The sequence below is a fragment of the Heterocephalus glaber genome, unplaced genomic scaffold (genome assembly GCF_053883595.1).
Source record: "Heterocephalus glaber isolate CG9 unplaced genomic scaffold, H.glaber_assembly_v1.0 deba00000122, whole genome shotgun sequence".
NCBI classification, from domain to species: domain Eukaryota; kingdom Metazoa; phylum Chordata; class Mammalia; order Rodentia; family Bathyergidae; genus Heterocephalus; species Heterocephalus glaber.
Window position 1 is genome coordinate 5,331,562 of NW_028258138.1, and position 18,205 is coordinate 5,349,766.

Genomic DNA, 18,205 nt, shown 5'->3' on the forward strand with positions numbered 1-18,205 from the left:
TGAGGAGGAGAAGGAAGGAAGTGGGTCCTCAGCACCCAGGAAGGATCTGAAGCAAGAATTGAAGTCCACAGGGAGAATGAAAAGAAATTCAATGAAAAAGAGGGAGATAACAAGCTCCACTCTCTCCCAGAGCCCAGACTCACTTTGAGGGAACAGTAGGTCAAAACTGCAGACTCACAGTGACTATTGGTGACCCCAGAGGCCTCCATGGAAAGCGCACCAGGCAGACAGAGCAGCGAACACAGCAGACTGCAGTGGCTGATGAGATATTCAGGTTCAGATGTCACCCAGGAGAGGCCGGTTGACCAACAGCCATCTTGGTAAGGGGCAAACTGAGCTTAGAACTCAAAAAAGCTATGGGCAACTCCATCTAGTGGCTCCTGGTGTCTCAGTGAGTGTGCCAAGTTCAAGTCAGCAAGAGGTCAGGGAGTGGAGCTCAAGTCGGCCGGGAGCCAAGTTCAAGCTGGCAGGAGGCACATGGACTGTTGCAGGCTCAAAAAAAACGGATCTGTGGGCCAGGGATTTAGCTCAGTGGTCCTGCTGCTTGCCTCACAAGCACAAGGTCCTGAGTTAATTCCCCAGTGCCAAAACAAAAAACAAAAAACTTGGATCCAGGGATTTAGCTCAGTGGTGCCACCACCTGCCTTGCAAGCACAAGGTCCCAATTTTGATCCCCAGTACAAAAAAACCCAAAAAGCAAAAAACAAAGAATACCTAGTTCCAGCCTCATAGCCTGAATTTCAGTGGAACTAAAGGTGCAGGCTGGCTGCTATTACCCACTACCCCACAATAAATCTGTGGCTGGCTTGCTGGGATTAATCAATTCGGCTCTGGACTCTGTCTACCCATGTTGTTTACCAGTGACAACAAAGACACACCTTGAAGCGGACATTTTTTTTCCTTTTCTTGTTTTCTTTCTTTTTTCTTCTTTTCTGGTCCTTGTTCTTGATTTTTTTTTTCTCGATTGTTTCAATATGGTTTCTGGTTTTTGCTTGTTGTTGTTGTTGTTGTTCTGTTCTGTTCTTATTTTTGTTTTTTCCTTTCTCTTTCCCTCCTGTCTTCTTTACCAGTTTCCCAAAGTTTATAGAGCCATCCTTGGTCCTCCAACCTTGCTTCTAATCTCTTCCTCTTCTTGTATCTCTCCATCTTTCTTGCCAACCCCTCTTAAATCCTCCCCCCTAAGGGTAAAATTGCCATATTAAGGCATTGTTATTGCTATTGTTGTTGTTATTGCTGATTGTACTACTTTAGCCAAGGTGACATAATTGAGCTAATCAGTTGTTCTTCCTGGTATACCAAGACTGAGAGTGCCTAAGGGACTTAAAAACAAAAAACAAAAACTCCTACAGGCCAGTGCCAAAAATCCGATGGCTGGGCCAAGTAGGCAGAAACTTCTCATCCCAATAAATTAAAGAGGTAGGATCATGCAAAGACTGAGAACCCAAAAGCGAGCTATACCTGAAAGACACCTCTGAGTTGTCATTTCCTAAGGGTTCCAAGTAAAGCTGCTCACCATAAGCAATTTACAAGTATCAACTCAGGAATCAAACTTTTAAAAAATAGAAAAGGAGAAGACATCTAAACATCTAATCAAGCTCACCAAAGGCAAACCCAGGGGGCAAGGAGGTGGAACAAGCTGAAAACTACCTACCTGGACTCTCTGAAGGGCTAACAGTGGAAGTAACAAAACAGATGAATGAGGCTCTAGAAAAAAATCAAAGCAGAAATAATTTCATAGATAACTACAGAGATGGTGACCAGAATGAAAGATATGATTAGTGACTCTACAACAGATACAGATAAAAAACACAGGAGCTCGGGAACATAATGGAAACCATGAACACCCAGCAGAGGAAAGAAATGGAATCCATGAAACAGATTCAAACAGATATACAGGAGATTAAACATTCCATTGAAAGTATACACAGCAGAATGAGCCAATGCGAGGACAGAATATCAGATATAGAAGACAGGATTGCAGTTAGCGATCAGGAAAAGAGAGATTTCTTAAAAATAGGGAGGGAACATGAGAAATCAATCCAACAGCTGATAGATGATGCAAAGAAGAATAACATAAGATTGATTGGAATCAATGAAAAAGCAGGAGATAGCAATTAGTGATGAAGTATTTTACTCACTTTGAGGATTTTCATTAGTTTGATCATGAATTATACTTCCTGGATTTTAAGGTTTTTTGATGTCATTTATTTCTATTTTAGCATTCTATCAACTTATTTCTTTTTATTTTGTAGTGTGGTTTAAGGCAGATATTGTGGACCTCCTTTAAGGATGAGATTCTTCTAAGAATTCACATTAATAAATGACTAGGCTAGGGATGGTGAACCTGTCAGAGTTTTCAATGATACAGCCACTACAGCATGTGTGCCATAGGTTTGCCAACACTGAACTAGGCTAACACTGTGGAGAGATCAGTAAGAAAAAACATTTTAATGCTGCTGTCTGCTTCCCTTTCATTTTTGTAAGAAAAATATATTATTTCTATGTGTAAAATCTCCCAAGTTCAGAACCTGACATCATCAGTATAGTCTTCTTATACAGTATGTGTTTTGTCATGCTCCTAAAATAGGCCTCTTTTGGACCAGACCAAAATGAAAAAATAATCAGTATTCATGTTTTACTCAGTTTACATACACACTTGTTTTGTTTTGTTTTTTGGTACCGGGGATTGAACTCAGGTCCTTGCACTTGTGAGGCAGGCAGCGGAACGATTGAGCTAAATCCCCAGACACACACACACACACACACACACACACACACACACACTTGTTTACTCAGCACTTTGAGTGCTTTTGAGTGTTTTGAACTTCTGTATTTCTTCAAAGAGCAGGAAGCCCCGAGTTCGATCCCCAGTACCAAAAAACAAAACAAAACAAAAAAAGAGCAGGAAGGAATAAGATAATTTAATCCAAGCATTCTGGTTATCAAAATTATTATCTTAACATGAAAATAAATGATTGTGCATGTTCACTTTCATTTTTGCAATCCTAATATAGAATTATTTAATTCCTTTTTTTTTTGGTACTGGGATTGAATCGGAACCTTGTGCTTTCAAGGCAGGTGGTGGCACCACTGAGCTAAATCCCCAGCCCCTAGAATTATTTAACTCTTGTTGCCTTTAGTTATTTTTCTCAAATACTTGACTTTAATGATTGTTCTTAACCTAGAGGAAAAAATTTAATTCAACTAGTGGTAAATACTTGAACTTAACTGAACCCAAACCAAAAGATTCAATCCATTGTTTCTGAATTTGAAGGAAAATGTTTGATTCACTTTCATTGTTTCTGTTGTGATGATGAAAGGAAGCTAGCTGAATGTAATCAAGACTTTTAATTTAATTTGATTTGATTGTCTAGTGTGGCTAGAGCCTGATAAGTTCTAGAACATTTAAAGATGGGAATTGAAAACTCAGTCAATAACTAAATGATGAAATTAGGTTGATTGGTTTATAAAAGGTACGTTTATTTTTTTTCCCATTAAGTTTATTGGTACATTTTAGGTATACAATGTAGTTACATTCATCATTGGGATCTTGTACCTTTACATGAGTATCTTGGTTCTTATTTTTTCCCCCTTCCCCTGCCCTCCCTTTACCCCCTCCACCCTTCCCTAGTTACAAAGACTGTTTCCATGTTTTACCTTTTCTCATATTTTTTTCTTTTCCCTCTTTCCTTTCCCCTCCCCCTCCAAGGTACATTTATTTTTATTTATTTTATTTTTTGTGTGTGGGGATTGAACTTGGGACCTTGCACTTTCAAGGCAGATGTCGGAACCACTGGGCTAAATCCTTGGCCTGGTACATTTATTTTGGACAAAGTAATGTAAAATACATGTATTTATTTTAAAAGCAGCTAATATTACTATTGATAATTGATCATTAAATTTATTGATGACCACATCATAGTCACTTAAATATGTATTGTTGTCTAGAGGGTGAGGGGTATGAAAGAAAGTGATTTTACCTTGTTTGTGCTCTTTTGCAAGAAAAGTGGCTTTTTAAAAAAGGAAGACATTTGTATTATGAAACTATTTTGGAAACTCATTTCTTTACAAAAATAAATGTTGAAATAAAAAAATTTTAAAGCAAGAGATAGTACAAATGATATTAAAAACCTGTTCTCAGAAGTAATGGCAGAAAACTTCCCAAATAGGGAAAAATAATTTGACACAGGGCCAGGGATTTAGCTCAGTGGCACCATGCCTGCCTTACAAGTGCAAGGTCCTGAGTTTGATCCCTGGTAGCTCCCCCCCCCAAAAGAATTTGACATACAGATAAGTGAGAGATATAGAACTCCAATTACCATGATCAAAAATGTCTTCCCTGAGGCATATAATAGTCAAGATTCCAGAAATTCAACACAAGGAGAGAATATTAAAATCTGTTAGAGAAAAGAAACAAATCACCTATAAAGGAAACCCCATCAGAATCACAGCAGACTTCTCAACACAAACTCTCAAGTCAAGGAGAGCTTGGAGTGAAATATTTCAAGACTTAAAGGAAAACAACCTCCAATCCAGATTGATGTACCCTGCAAAACTATCCTTCAGAATTGATGGAGAAATAAGATACTTTCATGACAAAGAATACCTTGAAGAAATTCATGACCACAAAACCAGCACTCCAAAGTGTTCTGAAAGATATTCTAGAAAGAGACAATAAGGATTACAACTGCATGAACCCCAACAGAATGAATCCACCAGGAAAGGCAAGAAATTAAGCAGAAAAGGATAGAAGGAAAATAACATGACACACATAAGACAATACATATCAATGATAACCATCAATGTTAATGGTCTCAATTCACCAATCAAAAGAAACAGACTGGCAGAATGGATCAAGAAGCAAAATCCAACAATATGCTGCATACAAGAAACACATTTAATTCAAAAACAAATTTACAGACTGAAAGTCAAGGGATGGAAAACAATATTCCATGTGACAAAAACCTGGAAAAAAAAGCAGAGGTAGCTATTCTACTTGCAGACAAAGTGGATTTCAAGCCAGGACTGATTAAGAGAGACAAAGAAGGTCACTACATCCTGGTAAAGGGAATAATCCAAGAGGAAGAGGTAACAATTCTAAATATATATGCACCAAATAGCAGTGCACCCAAGTATACAAAACAAATATTAAGGGACATGAAAAATCATATAAACACTAATACAGTTGTAATGGGGGACCTCAGTACCTCACTGTCACATATACACAGATCAACTAGACAAAAAGTCAACAATGAAATATTAGAATTGAACCAAACTTTTGAACAAATGGACTTAGTAGATGTCTACAGAGTATTCCACCCCACAACATCAGAATACACATTCTTGGGCTGGGGATTTAGCTCAGTGGTTTCACTGCCTGCCTTGCAAGAACAAGGTCCTGAGTTCAATCCCTGGTACCAAAAAAAAAAGAATACACATTCTTCTCAACTGCACATGGGACTTTCTCCAAAATAGACCATATACTGCTCACAGAACATGCTTAAGTAAATGCAAAGGAATTGAAATAATCCCATGCATATTCTCAGACCGTAGTGCAATGAAATTGGAAACCAACAGCAAAAGAAACCACAAGAACTTCATAAAAACATGGAAATTAAATCACACCCTTCTGAACAACAAATGGGTCACAGATGAAATTAAAGAAGATATCAATTTCTACAATTAAATGACAGTGACAATACAACATCCCAGAACTTATGGGATGCAATGAAAGCAGTCCTATGAGGGAAATTTATAGCAGTGAATTACCATATCAGGAAAACAGAGCAGGCTCAAATGAATAACCTAATGTTGAAACTCAAGCTTCTAGAAAAAGAAGAGCAAGTCAAGCCCAAAGCTTGTATGAGGGAAGAAATTATAAAAAATCAGAGCAGTAATTAATGCAATGGAAACTAAGAAAACAATACAAAGAATCAATGAATCAAAGAGTTAGTTCTCTGAAAGATTAAATAAAATTTTTGGTACAGGGTATTGAACTCAGGACCTTGCACTTGCAAGGCAGGCATGGTGCCACCGAGGTAAATCCCTGATGAAAGATTGAATAAAATTGACAAACCCTTAGCCAACCTTATCAAAAAAAGGAAAGATAAGGGCTGGGGATTTAGCTCAGTGGCACCAGGCCTGCCTTGCAAGCGTGAGGTCCTGAGTTTGATGCCCTGTGCAAAAAGAAAAAAGAAAGAAAGAAAGAAAAGATTCAAATCCATGCAATTAGGAATGAAAAGGATGAAATCACAACAGATCCTACAGAGATCCAGATCAATACCTACTTCAAGAACCTGTATTCTAATAAGGTGGAAAATACCAAAGAAATGGACAGATTCCTAGATACATATGAATTACCAAAACTGAACCAAGAAGATATAGAAATTTCAAATAAACCAACATCATCCAATGAAATTGAATATGTAATTTTAAAACTACCAACAAATAAAACCCCTAGCCCTGATGGATTCACTGCTGAATTCTACAAGAAATTTACAGAAGACCTAATGCCGCTACTCCTCAAACTCTTTAATGAAATTGAAAGCTAGGTGATATATGCACACCCATGTTTATAGCAGCACAGTTTGTAATAGCTAAATCTTGGAAACAGCCCAAATGCCCATCAACTGATGAATGGATAAAGAAAATGTGGGGTTTTTTTACACAGTGGAGTACTACTCTGCCATAAAGAAGGATGAGCTTCAGATGTTTATAACTAAATGGATGGACCCTGAGTCCATATTCTTAAGTGAAATAAATCAGACACATGGGTTTAAGTACTACATTGTTTCTCTGGTGTGAGAAACTGAATGTGGAAATAAGGACTGAGATGTATAATGGATGTTAGGAAATGGGAAGAAAATGTTCAAATGGGAAGGAGAACAAGGGAAGAGGGAGGGAGAAAGGAAGGGAGAAGAAAAAAGTGAAAATAGAAGGGAAAAATGGGCCAGGGATTTAGCTCAGTGGTTCTGCCACCTGCCTTGCAAGCTCAAGGTCCTGAGTTCAATCCCCAGTACCAAAAAAAAAAAAAAAAAAAAAAAAAAAGAATAGAAGGAAAAAATGGAAACAAAGTTTTTGTACATATAGAGGGGAGGGGACTTGGGAGGGGTAGGATAAAATAAAATTTATTTTTAAAAAAGAATGTATTACGGCTGGGGATTTAGCTCAGTGGTTTTACTGCCTGCTGCACAAGCTCAAGGACCCGAGTTCTATCCCCGGTACCAAAAAAACAAAACAAAACAAAAGAATGTATTGGGCTGGGGATGTAGCTCAGTGGTGCTGCACCTGCCTGGCAAGCACAAGGTCCTGATTTTTTAAAAAAAGAATGTGTTGTTTAATCTCCAGGTAGATGCAAATTTTTGTATTCCTTTTGCCATTGATTTCTAGTTTCATTGTAGTGTGATCTAATAATAAATATGGGATAATTTTGACTTTTTTGTATTTATTTAAGCATCCTTTATGTGTTAGTATGTGGTCTATTTTTGAAAACGTTCCATGTGCTGCTGAGAAAAAAATGTGTATTCTTTTGTAGGTGAAACACTCTGTAGATACCTATTAAGTCCATCTGTTTAAATGTGTGGTTTATCTGTGATATTTCTTTACTGACTTTTTTTTCTAGATGATCTGTATGTCTATGAAAGTGGAATACTGAGGTCCCCTATTATGAGTTTGTTGATATAAATCTGATCTTTTATGTCCAGTAGTGTTTGTTTTATGAAGTTCTGTACATGAGTACTTGGTGCATATATATTTACAATTGTTATCTCTTCCTGTTGAATTGTTTCCTTAAACAATATATACTGACTTTTACCTCTTCTGTTGGTTTTTCCATAACATCCACTTTGTTTGAAAATAAGATAGCTACTCCTGCTTGCTTTTGGGCTCCTATTGTATGGAATATTGTTTTCCATCCTTTTATTTTTAGTCTATGAATTTCTCTTTGAAGTAAATGTGTTTCTCGTAAGCAGACACCATTGTTTTTGTTTGTTCATTTTAACTCAGTCTGCCAATCTGTGTCTCTTGACTGGGGAATTGAAACCATCTACATTGAATGTTATTACTAAAAGGCTTTGACTTATACCTGTCATTTGCATTATTTTTCCATCACTGCTTCCTTTATTTGTTCCCTTCTGCTTAATTCTTCAACCTGCTTGATGTATACATTCCATCACACGTTTTGGCACTGTTGGCTTAATTGTCTCTGTCTAGGATATCCTTGAGAATTTTTTGGAGTGCTGATTTAGTGGTCATGAATTTCTTAAAGTACTCTTTATGATGGACAATCCTATTTATCTACCAATTTTGAAACATCATTTTGCAAGATATATTATTCTGGGTCGAAAGTTGTTTTCTTTTAGGGTTTGAAACGCTTCACTCCAAGCTCTCCTGACCTTTAGGGTTTGTCCTGAGAAGTCTGCTGTAATCCTAGTAGGTTTACCTTTATAAGTGATTTTTTGGTTTTCTCTAACAGCTTTTAAGATTCTGTTCTTGTTTGGACTTCTCAGATTTTGACTATGATGTGTCACAGAGATGTTCTTTTCTGGTCATAGGTATTTTGAGTTCCATATGTATCATTTTCTTGTATTTTATATTCTTTCCCTGTGCTTGGGAGGGTTTTCTGCTATGCCTTCTGTAAACATTTCTTTTTCCATTCATGCTGTCTTCTGAGTTTAACTCGAATTTATCTTAGTCTTCTTTGCATCATCTAGCAGTGGTTGGATCTATTTTCCATTACCTTGTTCTCTTTAAGGTATAGGTATGTACATCAGCCTTATCTTCCAGTTCTGACACTCTTTCCTTACCATCAGTCATCTCTGTTGCCCATACTTTCCATAGAATTTTTCTTTTCTGTATTTCTGTTTGGCACCTTTTCATGGAGTGTAATTCTTTTCTAAATTGATTCATGTTTTGAATCACTTTGGTTAGCTCTGTTTGTTTTTTAACTAGTATCTTCTTTAAGTTCACAGACTTTTAAAAATCAAATCTATTATCTAGTTATATCATCTTTGAACTCTCCAGGTTTCTTCTTTTAGCATTTCTTATAATTCTGTCATTTGGTTTTGGATTTTCTTCCCATCAATGCCCTTTTGATCTGTTTTAAGGAAGTTTAGAGTTTTTAAAGGCATTTTGATGCTTTTATTCCCATGTTTGTATCCCTCACCCCGGAGAGTGGTGTGTGTGTGTGTATGCTGAAGGTTGAGAATCAATTTGAGTGTAAAGATTTTGTTGCTAGTGTGGATATCTCTTTAGTGAGCCCCCTACCCCCAGAGCTGTTTTCTTGGCTCTGTTTGCATCTTGGTATATATCTACCTCTTTGTCCTCCCCAGTTTAATAGGATTGAATGTGCTCACTGTGTTACAAGGGAGAATTTTTACCAGTTATAACAAGATCAACAGAACCAACCAGACATCAGTCTGGCCTCAAACTTACAGTGATCCTCCTGCCTCAGCCTCCTGAGTACTGGGATTCCAGGTGCGTGACAGCATGCCTGGCTGTCACTGCTTCTCAAGAGTCTTCCCCTTATAGCCACTCCAGCCATGTTCCCATGCCCTACCCTCCTGCTACATTTCCACAGGGAGGAATGAAGCAGTGGCTCTGGGTCCCAGAGCAAGGCCGGTTGGGTGAGCTGCTGCAGAACCTTCCAGGCTGCCATACCACCACCCCCAGCACTGAGGAGGTGAGCTGCGCGGGCACCAGCAGCACCCCGCCCCCCATTAAAATGAGAAGACACTTAAATAAGTCTCAAAACCAGACTCCCAGATCACCTACAGCAACCCCAAAGGGAAATGAGATGGAACCCTCTGATACTCAACCACCTGGACTCTCTGAACTGGCAACAAAAGAGGATCTGGGAAAAATGAAATCAGAAATTATTTCTCAGATAACAGCAGAGATTGTGCCCATAGTGCAAGGCATGATTAATAAATCTAGAGAGGACACAGATAAAAAAAATTGAGGAGCTGAGGAACATGATGGAATCCCAACATAGGAAACAAATGGAATCCATAAAACAGATGCAAACAGATTTCCAGGAGATGAAAAACTCCTGCTGGGAATCTTTCCCAAAGAATTAAAAGAATCAAACCACAGTAATATATATGCACCCGTGTTTATGCAGCACAGTTTGTAATAGCTAAAGCTTGGAAGCAGCCCAAATGCCCATCAACTGGAGACTGGATAAGAAAATGTGGTTTTTTAAATAAAATGAAGTACTACTTAGCCATAAAAAATGAGAAATTACAGACATTTATAGCTAAATGGATGCACATTGAGGCCATACTCTTAAGTGAAATAAATAGTATTTACACACATGTGTAAATACTGAGTAGTTTCTCTAGTGTGAGAAACTGAAAGTGTCAATAAGGACTAAAAGGTATAATAGATACTGTGAAATAGGAAGAAAAGGGGCAAAGGGGAAGGGGAATTGGGAGGGGTAGGGGAAAGGAAAGAAGGGAATGGAATTAATATGAGAAAATGAAAAACTGGAAATAAAGTCTTTGTAGATAGGGAGGGATGGAGAGGTTGAAGGGAGGGCAGGGGAAGGGAGAAAAAATAAGAACCAAGAGAGACTATGTAAAGGGGCAAATTTCCAGTGATGAATATGATTATATTGTATACCTAAAACGCACCAATAAAATTAATTTTAAATAGAGTCTTCCCCTTATTAGTAGTTTTAAGTAATTTGATTATGATGTGCTCTGATGTAGTTTTCTGGAGATTACACTTCACAGAGTTTCTCCAAATTTTGCATTTAGGATTTTCATCAAATAAAATCTCAAACATCATTTATTCCAATCTTCTCTCGTCCTTCTCCCTCCTTTCTTGTATGTCCAGTTACAGATAAACTGAAGTTATCTTCCAGTTTATTCTTTGTCATTTTTTCTTTGTTTCTTTTTGCAGGGTTTCTCTTGCTATGTTTTAGTTCACTGTCTCTCCATACCCCTCATTTGTTGTTAATCCCAAGAAGTGCATTTTTTCATCCTCGGCATTGTCATTCTTAACTCTAGATGCTCGTTTAGGGTTTCTAATATTCCAGGTCTCTACTTAATGTGTTGCCATTTCCTGTACCATTTGTCTCTTTTCTTTTTTTTTCTCCCCAGTACTGAAGACTGAGCCTAGGGCTGAGCTACATCCCCACCTCTTTTTAAATTTATGTATTTTAAAGTGTTTAAATGTTTTTTGAGACAAACATTTTGCTGTGTAGTCCAGGCTGGCACAACGTGGGCCACGGCCCTGAGCGTCCAATAAGGTTACAAGTACAGTCACCTAGGTAACGGTGGTCCAATTGGGAAGCGAGTCTCTGTAGCAAGGAACATGGACTTTCAGGAAGGGTGGGTCAGGGATATTTCCTGGAGAGGCTGGGTTAAGACCTTGATCCCTCAGCCAGGTGATTGATACCTATTTAGAATATCAATCACTGCTATTTATCCCCAGGGGAAGCACAGGGGTGTGTAGTTTCTCTCCTTTTACCATTCTGGCCTTCAGTGAATGTGCCTTGGGCCACAATTGTCCTCCTTGCTGAAGGCCCAGCCCTGTATAACCGGCTGTAATATCTATAACTAACTTAGCTGTTTACCATACCAAGAGGCCCCAATAGCCTTCCAGCCAATCCCCTTGGATTAGGTCGGTCTGTCCCTCTCCGTGTGTACAGCCAGGAAGTCTAATTGGTGTGGTGCTATGGTGTGTTTCACCTTTGTCCTGGCCTTCTCCAGGACTTAGCCCTATCTGACTGTCTGTAATATTCCCCCTCTGAAGAAGTATCCCGAACTGCCGTGAGGGGGCAGTGATGACCGCTCGAGCTACTTCAGGCTGAAGGGGGTTGTAGTTGTGGTCGGCAGTCAGGGAGACCTTTCAGAAGGGCTGTCTAAAGGTCCTCGATAGGCATCACGCGTTTCCATCATGGGGAGGTGTATCACTTTGAGTCTGGAGGAGACAAAGCCAGAAAGACACTTAAGTATACATGGGCCAAACAGTAAGAGCAACAGAAATATTATGAGTATAGCCTACATCATCAGCACTGTTTTCTTTTTTCTTTTCTTTTCTTTTTTTTTGGTACTGGGGGTCAAACTGGGTCCTTGTGCTTGCAGAGCAGGCGGTGGAGCCACTGAGCTAAATCCCCAGCCTCATGGGCACTGTTTTGACTGAGTAGCCCTCAGTTTCCAGCTGGCCTTCCTCCGCCATCGGTGTCCACAGGGCCTCGAGAGGCCTAAGCTCACCCGCAGCTGTAAGTGCACAGCCCTAGCTCAGTGGTTCTCACCTGTGGCCGTGCACGGGACTCCTCAAGAGCATTTAAACATCCTACTGGCAGGTCACAGCCCCAGACTGACTGAGCCAGATGCTGAAGATGGACTGAATTGTGTCTCCCCAAATTCGTAGGTCAGGACCATTCCACCGATGTGCTGGTATTTGGCATTAAGGCCTTTATTTAGGAGTTAATTAAGGTTCAGTGAGGACACAAGGGTGGGCCTCCAATCAGTATGACTGGTGTCCTTCTGGGGGGCGGGTCTTAATAACTTTCTGTCATGGAGACACAAACCCAACGCCCACCCCTTAAAGCAGCACAGCTTTAGTTTGGCTCACAGTTTCAGTAGGTTTATTCCATGGTTGGCCAGCTCCAAGGCAGAAAAGCCCAGTGGAAGTGTCTGGCAGAGGAGAGCTGCTCGCAGCACGGTGAATAGGAAGCAGAAAGCAAAAGGAGGAACTGGGGAGGGAGATGAGCCCTTCCAGGCCAGGCCCCCAGGAATATATCTCCTCCAAACAGGGCCCAAGCTGTAGATGAACCCACGGATGAGTATGGTGCCCCCATGACCCTTTCACTTCCCAAAGCCCTGCCTCTGGACACACGAGGCTTTGAAGTTCTAGATGTGAGCCGTAACAAGAGGAAAGACACGAGCACAAAAGAAAAGTCCACATAAGGACACGGGGAGAAGAAGGCTGCCATCCACCAGCCCGGGGAAGCAGGAGAAGCCAACCCCGCCTGCACCTTTTGCTCAGGCTCCCAGGCTCGGGAGCTGGGAGGAATCCATTTCTGTTTAAGCTGCCTGGGTGGGGCATTTTGTTACAGCAACGCTTCCAAACTAATACAGTCCACCATTAGCATTTCCTTCTTTCTCCAAATGACTCAAATACACATTTAGAAGGAGATATCATTTTCTACATAAAACCTACTGGGGGTTCTGGGATTGTGTGGAATCTATACTTCAATTTTGGAAGAACAAACACCTTAGCCATGTTGATCTTCCAACTGCTACAACTTGACTTTAAATTGCTTTCATCAGTGAATTACAACTTTCTAACTGGTCTTTCACATCCGTCATTAAGTACATGTATTCCTAAGTATTTGAAACGTAAGTACTTTGCAACTACTGGAAATGCTAGTTTTGAACTTCATTTTCCAAGCTACCACTTAGAAATATAATTTTTGTGAGCCTGTATCCTGTAAGGTTGATAAATATTTCTTATTCTATTTATAAAAATACCTTAGAACCTTCTGTGAAGACAATTGTATTGGCAAACAAAGAAACTTTTACTATTTTCTTTCCAGTGTTTGTCTTCACTTGACTGACTTAATGCATTGACTAGCCTCTCCAGCCTAAGACGTTCTTGTCTGGTTCTCAATTTTAGGGAGAAAACATTTAGTTTGTCATTGTCAAATATGTTACCTGTAGATTTTCTATAGCTGCCCTTTATCCAACTAGGAGAGATTCTTTCATATTTCTAATTTGTAGAGGGTTTTGTTTATTTTGAGGTAGAGTTCACTATGATGCCCAGGCTGGCCTCATACTCCTGGGCTCAAGCAATCCCCCTGCCTCAGCCTCCCAAGTCCTGGGACTATGCCATCCACCCCAGCTCTAGAGCCTGAAAGATAATTGATAGGTGCTGAATTTTTTGTTTTTTAATGATTATATTATTTTTCTCTTTTATCCTGTCCGTGTGATTCATCACACTGATTGCCTTTTTAAAAAATTGGTTAATTAATTAATTGGCATTTAGATGTAATGAGACAGGGTCTTGCTATGTACTTCAGGCTGGCCCCTAACTCACACCGATCCTCCTCCATCAGCCCTGAGTGCTGGGGTTACAGGCATGCACCACCACCCGGCTGCCATTTTTTAAATTTATTTATTTATTTATTTTTCACAGTGCTGGGGATCAAACCCAGGGTCTCATTCATGCCTGGTAATCGCTATAGCACTGAGCTACAGCCCCAACCCCATGACTGACTTTCCAATGTGCGACTCTATTAAGTCCCGTTTGTTGATGATGTACAAAGTTAGGTATTGCTGCATTACACGTGATCACATTCCATGGAAGATGTTTGTATCTACTTTTATAAAGGTATCAGTTTGTAATTCTCTTTGTTGGGATGTCTTTGCCAAGAGGTAGCACTGTTTTTCTTTTTTGGTACCGGGGATCAAACTCGGGAACTTGTGCTTGTGAGGCAGGCGTAGGAACCACTGAGCTAAATCCCCGGCACTAGCATTGTTTTTTAGGGCCTTACGAAAGGAGTTCCACAGTGTTCCCATCACCTCTGTTTTCTGAACAAGTTTGTGTAATGCTATTTTTTCTTCATTAAATATTTCAAAGTTTGGATTTTTTCTGTGGGAAAGTTTTTAATAACGAATTTATTAAGAAGTATAGGATTATTCCAATTTTCTATTTCTTTTTGGGTCAGTTATAGTAATTCCTGTCTTTCAAGAAATTACTTCAGTCCGTTTAGATTGTTGAACTTGAAAAGAAGTAATTTAAACATTTTCTTATCTGTAAGATCTGGACAGATTTCTTCCTCTACCACTCATCATTTGTATTCTCTCGCTTTTCTTCCTTCCAGTTTATCAGTTCTGCTAATCTTTTCAAGGGACAAATCTTTGACTTTAACTTTTCCTATTATTTATTGCTCTTCTTTTTTCTAGCTTCTTGGATAATTGGTTTTAAACTTCATGTCTTTCATATTCTGTACATATAAAATTATAAACTTCCATTTAAAGAATGCCTTAGCTTCATCACAAACACATTTTTTTTTTTTTGGTATCGGGGATCGAACTCGGGTCCTTGAGCTTGCGCAGCAGGTGGCGAAACCACTGAGCTAAATCCCCGGCCCTACAAACACATTTTGATATCTTGTTTTCTCCTTCATTCCGTTCAGAATATTTTCTAAATTCTCATATACCTACTTTTGGTCCATGGATTATTTAGAAGTGTGTTTAATTTCTTTTCTTTTTCTTTCTGGTACCAGGGATTGAACTCAGGACCTTGCTCTTGTGAGGCAGGTGATGGAACCATGGAGCTAAATCCCCAGTGAGACCCTGTCTTTTGGTGTTTTGTTTTTTGAGACAGAGTCTCACTATGTAGTTCATGGTGGTCTTGAATTTACTCAGTAAGCTGGGCGTGGTGGTGCACACTCTAATCTCAGCACTTGGGAGGCTGAGGCAGGAGGATTGCCACAGTTTGAGGCCAGCCTGGGCTGCATAGTGAGTTCAAGGCCAGCCTAAACTATATAGAGACCCTGTGTCCTTAATTAAAAAATAAAAGAAGAATTTACTCAGCAGCCCAGGCTGGCCTTGAACTCACAGCAGTTCTCCTGCCTCAGACTCCCAAGGGCTAGGATTACAGTTGTAGAAACTGGGCAGAGAATCCTCCTCACAAGGCGGGCCTTGTGGCAAGTCAGCAGCAACTATCTGTGGATGCAAGTGCTCCATTTGTCCCTGCCTCTGGCTTTCACGCTGTGAGGAAATCGTAAGGGCCGCCTGTGAATCATATGGGCCAGGCCCTGTGCCGCTGTCTGAGGTGGGGTTATTGTGACATCTTGGGGATGAAGAAAGGTTTCTCTTTCTGTTTGCCACAGGGTGGCCTGGTGACTTGCAGGCAATCGCCAACTAAACATGGGTTGAGCTAATTTAGGTTTCCACCTCATCTGTTTTTAAGAGGCTGATCCAGCTGTCCTGATCACAGGTCGGTGACCTCAGCGGGTTTCTCCGGGCCCTGTTCCTCATTCTGCTCTTGCAGCAAACATTTGTCGACCACCTGCTCCATGCAAGGCCCGGAGCTGGGAAACAAACAGCAGCCACTGAGCCCTGACAGGAAGCAGGGTGCCAGAATGAGACACAGCAGATGTCTGCAGCGTGGACACAGGAATGAACCGCAGGCAACGGGAGCAGTGTCTGGCCACTCCCTGGGCTGAAATCCTTGCGCCTGTTTCCTGATCTGTTGGGTTTCTGTTGTGATAATTCACATTCTCCTGATTCTTGAAGTGTATAGTAATTCTGATTAGATGCTAGATATTGTACATTCTGCTACCAGTGTTTGCATTTCTGTGGATCCCTTAAGGAACGCTAACTGCGTCTCGGCTGACAGCTGGATGGTTTGCAGATCAGCTTGGGCCTTTTAAGAATGATTTTCAAGCCTGGGGATTTAGCTCAGTGGTTCCACCACCTGCTTCGCAAGCACAAGGTCCCAAGTTCGATCCCTGGTACCAAAAAAAAAAAAAAAGAATGATTTTCAAACTGTGTGGAGGATGGGCAGAGAGAAGCCTTCACCCTGGGGCTACATCAGCCCTATAGTGCAGGTGTGTGTCTCTCCTGGAATCTTTACTGAGAACCTTAGGGGGTCAGTGCGATCTTAGGGACATTTGAGTTACGAACTTTTACAGAGATGAATGGATCTTACATGATGAACATTCGTAAGTGAGAACAAATCGCAGAAGTAGCTCCCGTGTCTGCTGGACATTGTCCCCCCTGGGCCGCTGCATGCTCACTGCACAGTGCGGTAGCGCACAGTGCACAGCGTCACTCAGAGCCCGGATGTCCGGGAGCGAGAGGCAGAGCAGTGGTGACCTGGAAGGGAGCGCTGGGAGGCGCAGAGCAGTAACTGTGGAAGCAAAAGTGAAAATAATTGAGAGATTGGAGCAAGGTGAAAAGATCGTAGACATTGCTTGCTGTTGTAACATTAATCCTTCAACCACTGGCACAATTCTAAAGCACAAGGACAAGATCATGGAACGTGAAGCTTTTTTTATGCTGTGCATTGTGTATTTGTGTCAAAGGTGTATAAGTCTCACTTTGTCAGACTAATGAACAAATCCAACTTACGAACGTTCTCCCGGAACGGAACTGGTTCATAAGGATGGAATTCAGTGTCTCTAAGCCCTGCGTCTGCTCTGGGGATGACTCAGCCTACAGACCCCTGGCATCTCCTTCCCAGTTGCAGGTTCACCCTGCGCATACACAGCTGAGCTTTAAGCAACAGGTCCCAGGAGACCCTTTTCAGATTTCTGGAGCTCTTTTTCTATGTAGATTTCTTCTCTCCGATACTCTGACTCACAGACTCCAGACGCCTCCGTGCAGCCGAGCAACTGCTCTGACTCTCAACTCAAGGAGCCTCCGGCAGAAGGCCTGGCTTTGTTTCCCTTTGCTCAGCTCAGGAGGTTCAGCTCTCTCATCTAACTTTCTACTTGCGTGTGATAAGAAAGCAAGTCTGGGACCAGTTACTCCTACGTGGGTGGAGGCAGGAATTCCTAAAGAGGATCTTAAAAATCTGCATCTTTCATTATCTGTAATTACAGACTGTGTGGATATAAATATTAGTCTGTTAACAAAGGTCTGCGTATGTTTAGGCTTAGTGTAATTTCTTTCTTTTTTTGGTACCAGAGATCGAACTCGGGTCCTGGTGCTGGCGCAGCAGGCAGTGAAACCACTGAGCTAAATCCCCGGACCAGAAAGTGTAATTTCTAATAATGTCTATTGTGCTTTTGCAAAAGAAAGATATTAATCATGGAAGCAATCTCAAAAATTAACTTTTGGGTTGAATGGAATTTCTTGTTTGTTAAGACTCTCCATACTGATTCTCATAGTAGCTGTACTAGTTTACCCTCCCACCAACAATGTAGAAGGACTTTCTTCCCTGCAGCCTCACCAGGATTTGTTTTAATTTGATTTCTTGATGATGACCATCCTTTCTGGTGTAAGATGCGATACAGGTGTTGTTTTTTATTTTAATTTCTCTAATGGCCAGTGATGTTGAACATTTCTTCACATGTTTATTGGCCATTTGTACATCTTCTGTGAAGTGTCTATTCATTTCACTTGCTGATGTTTCGACTGGGTCTTTTATTTTGGGGTTAGCTTATTTTAGGGGCTTTAGAATTTTGAGTTCTGTATATATTCTAGGTATTACTCTTCTGTCTGAAGGCTGACAATTTTTTCCC

The 18,205-nt window shown here is 40.5% G+C and overlaps 1 protein-coding gene across 4 annotated transcripts in view; it reads right to left on the reverse strand.

Moving 5' to 3' along the window:
- Positions 1 to 10,095: 10,095 nt before the first annotated feature.
- Vps26c (VPS26 endosomal protein sorting factor C) overlaps positions 10,096 to 18,205 on the reverse strand; it is a 47,532-nt gene continuing 39,422 nt past the window's right edge. For 3 of the 4 annotated variants that reach the window (XM_087212229.1, XM_087212204.1, XM_087212212.1), the window contains one exon: positions 16,631 to 16,869. In XM_087212229.1, the coding sequence (XP_087068355.1) occupies positions 16,646 to 16,869 (224 nt within the window). In that variant the 3' untranslated portion in view covers positions 16,631 to 16,645. Of the gene's footprint in view, positions 11,926 to 16,630; positions 16,870 to 18,205 lie in introns of those variants that run through there. The other variant, XM_087212220.1, reaches the window with a different exon arrangement.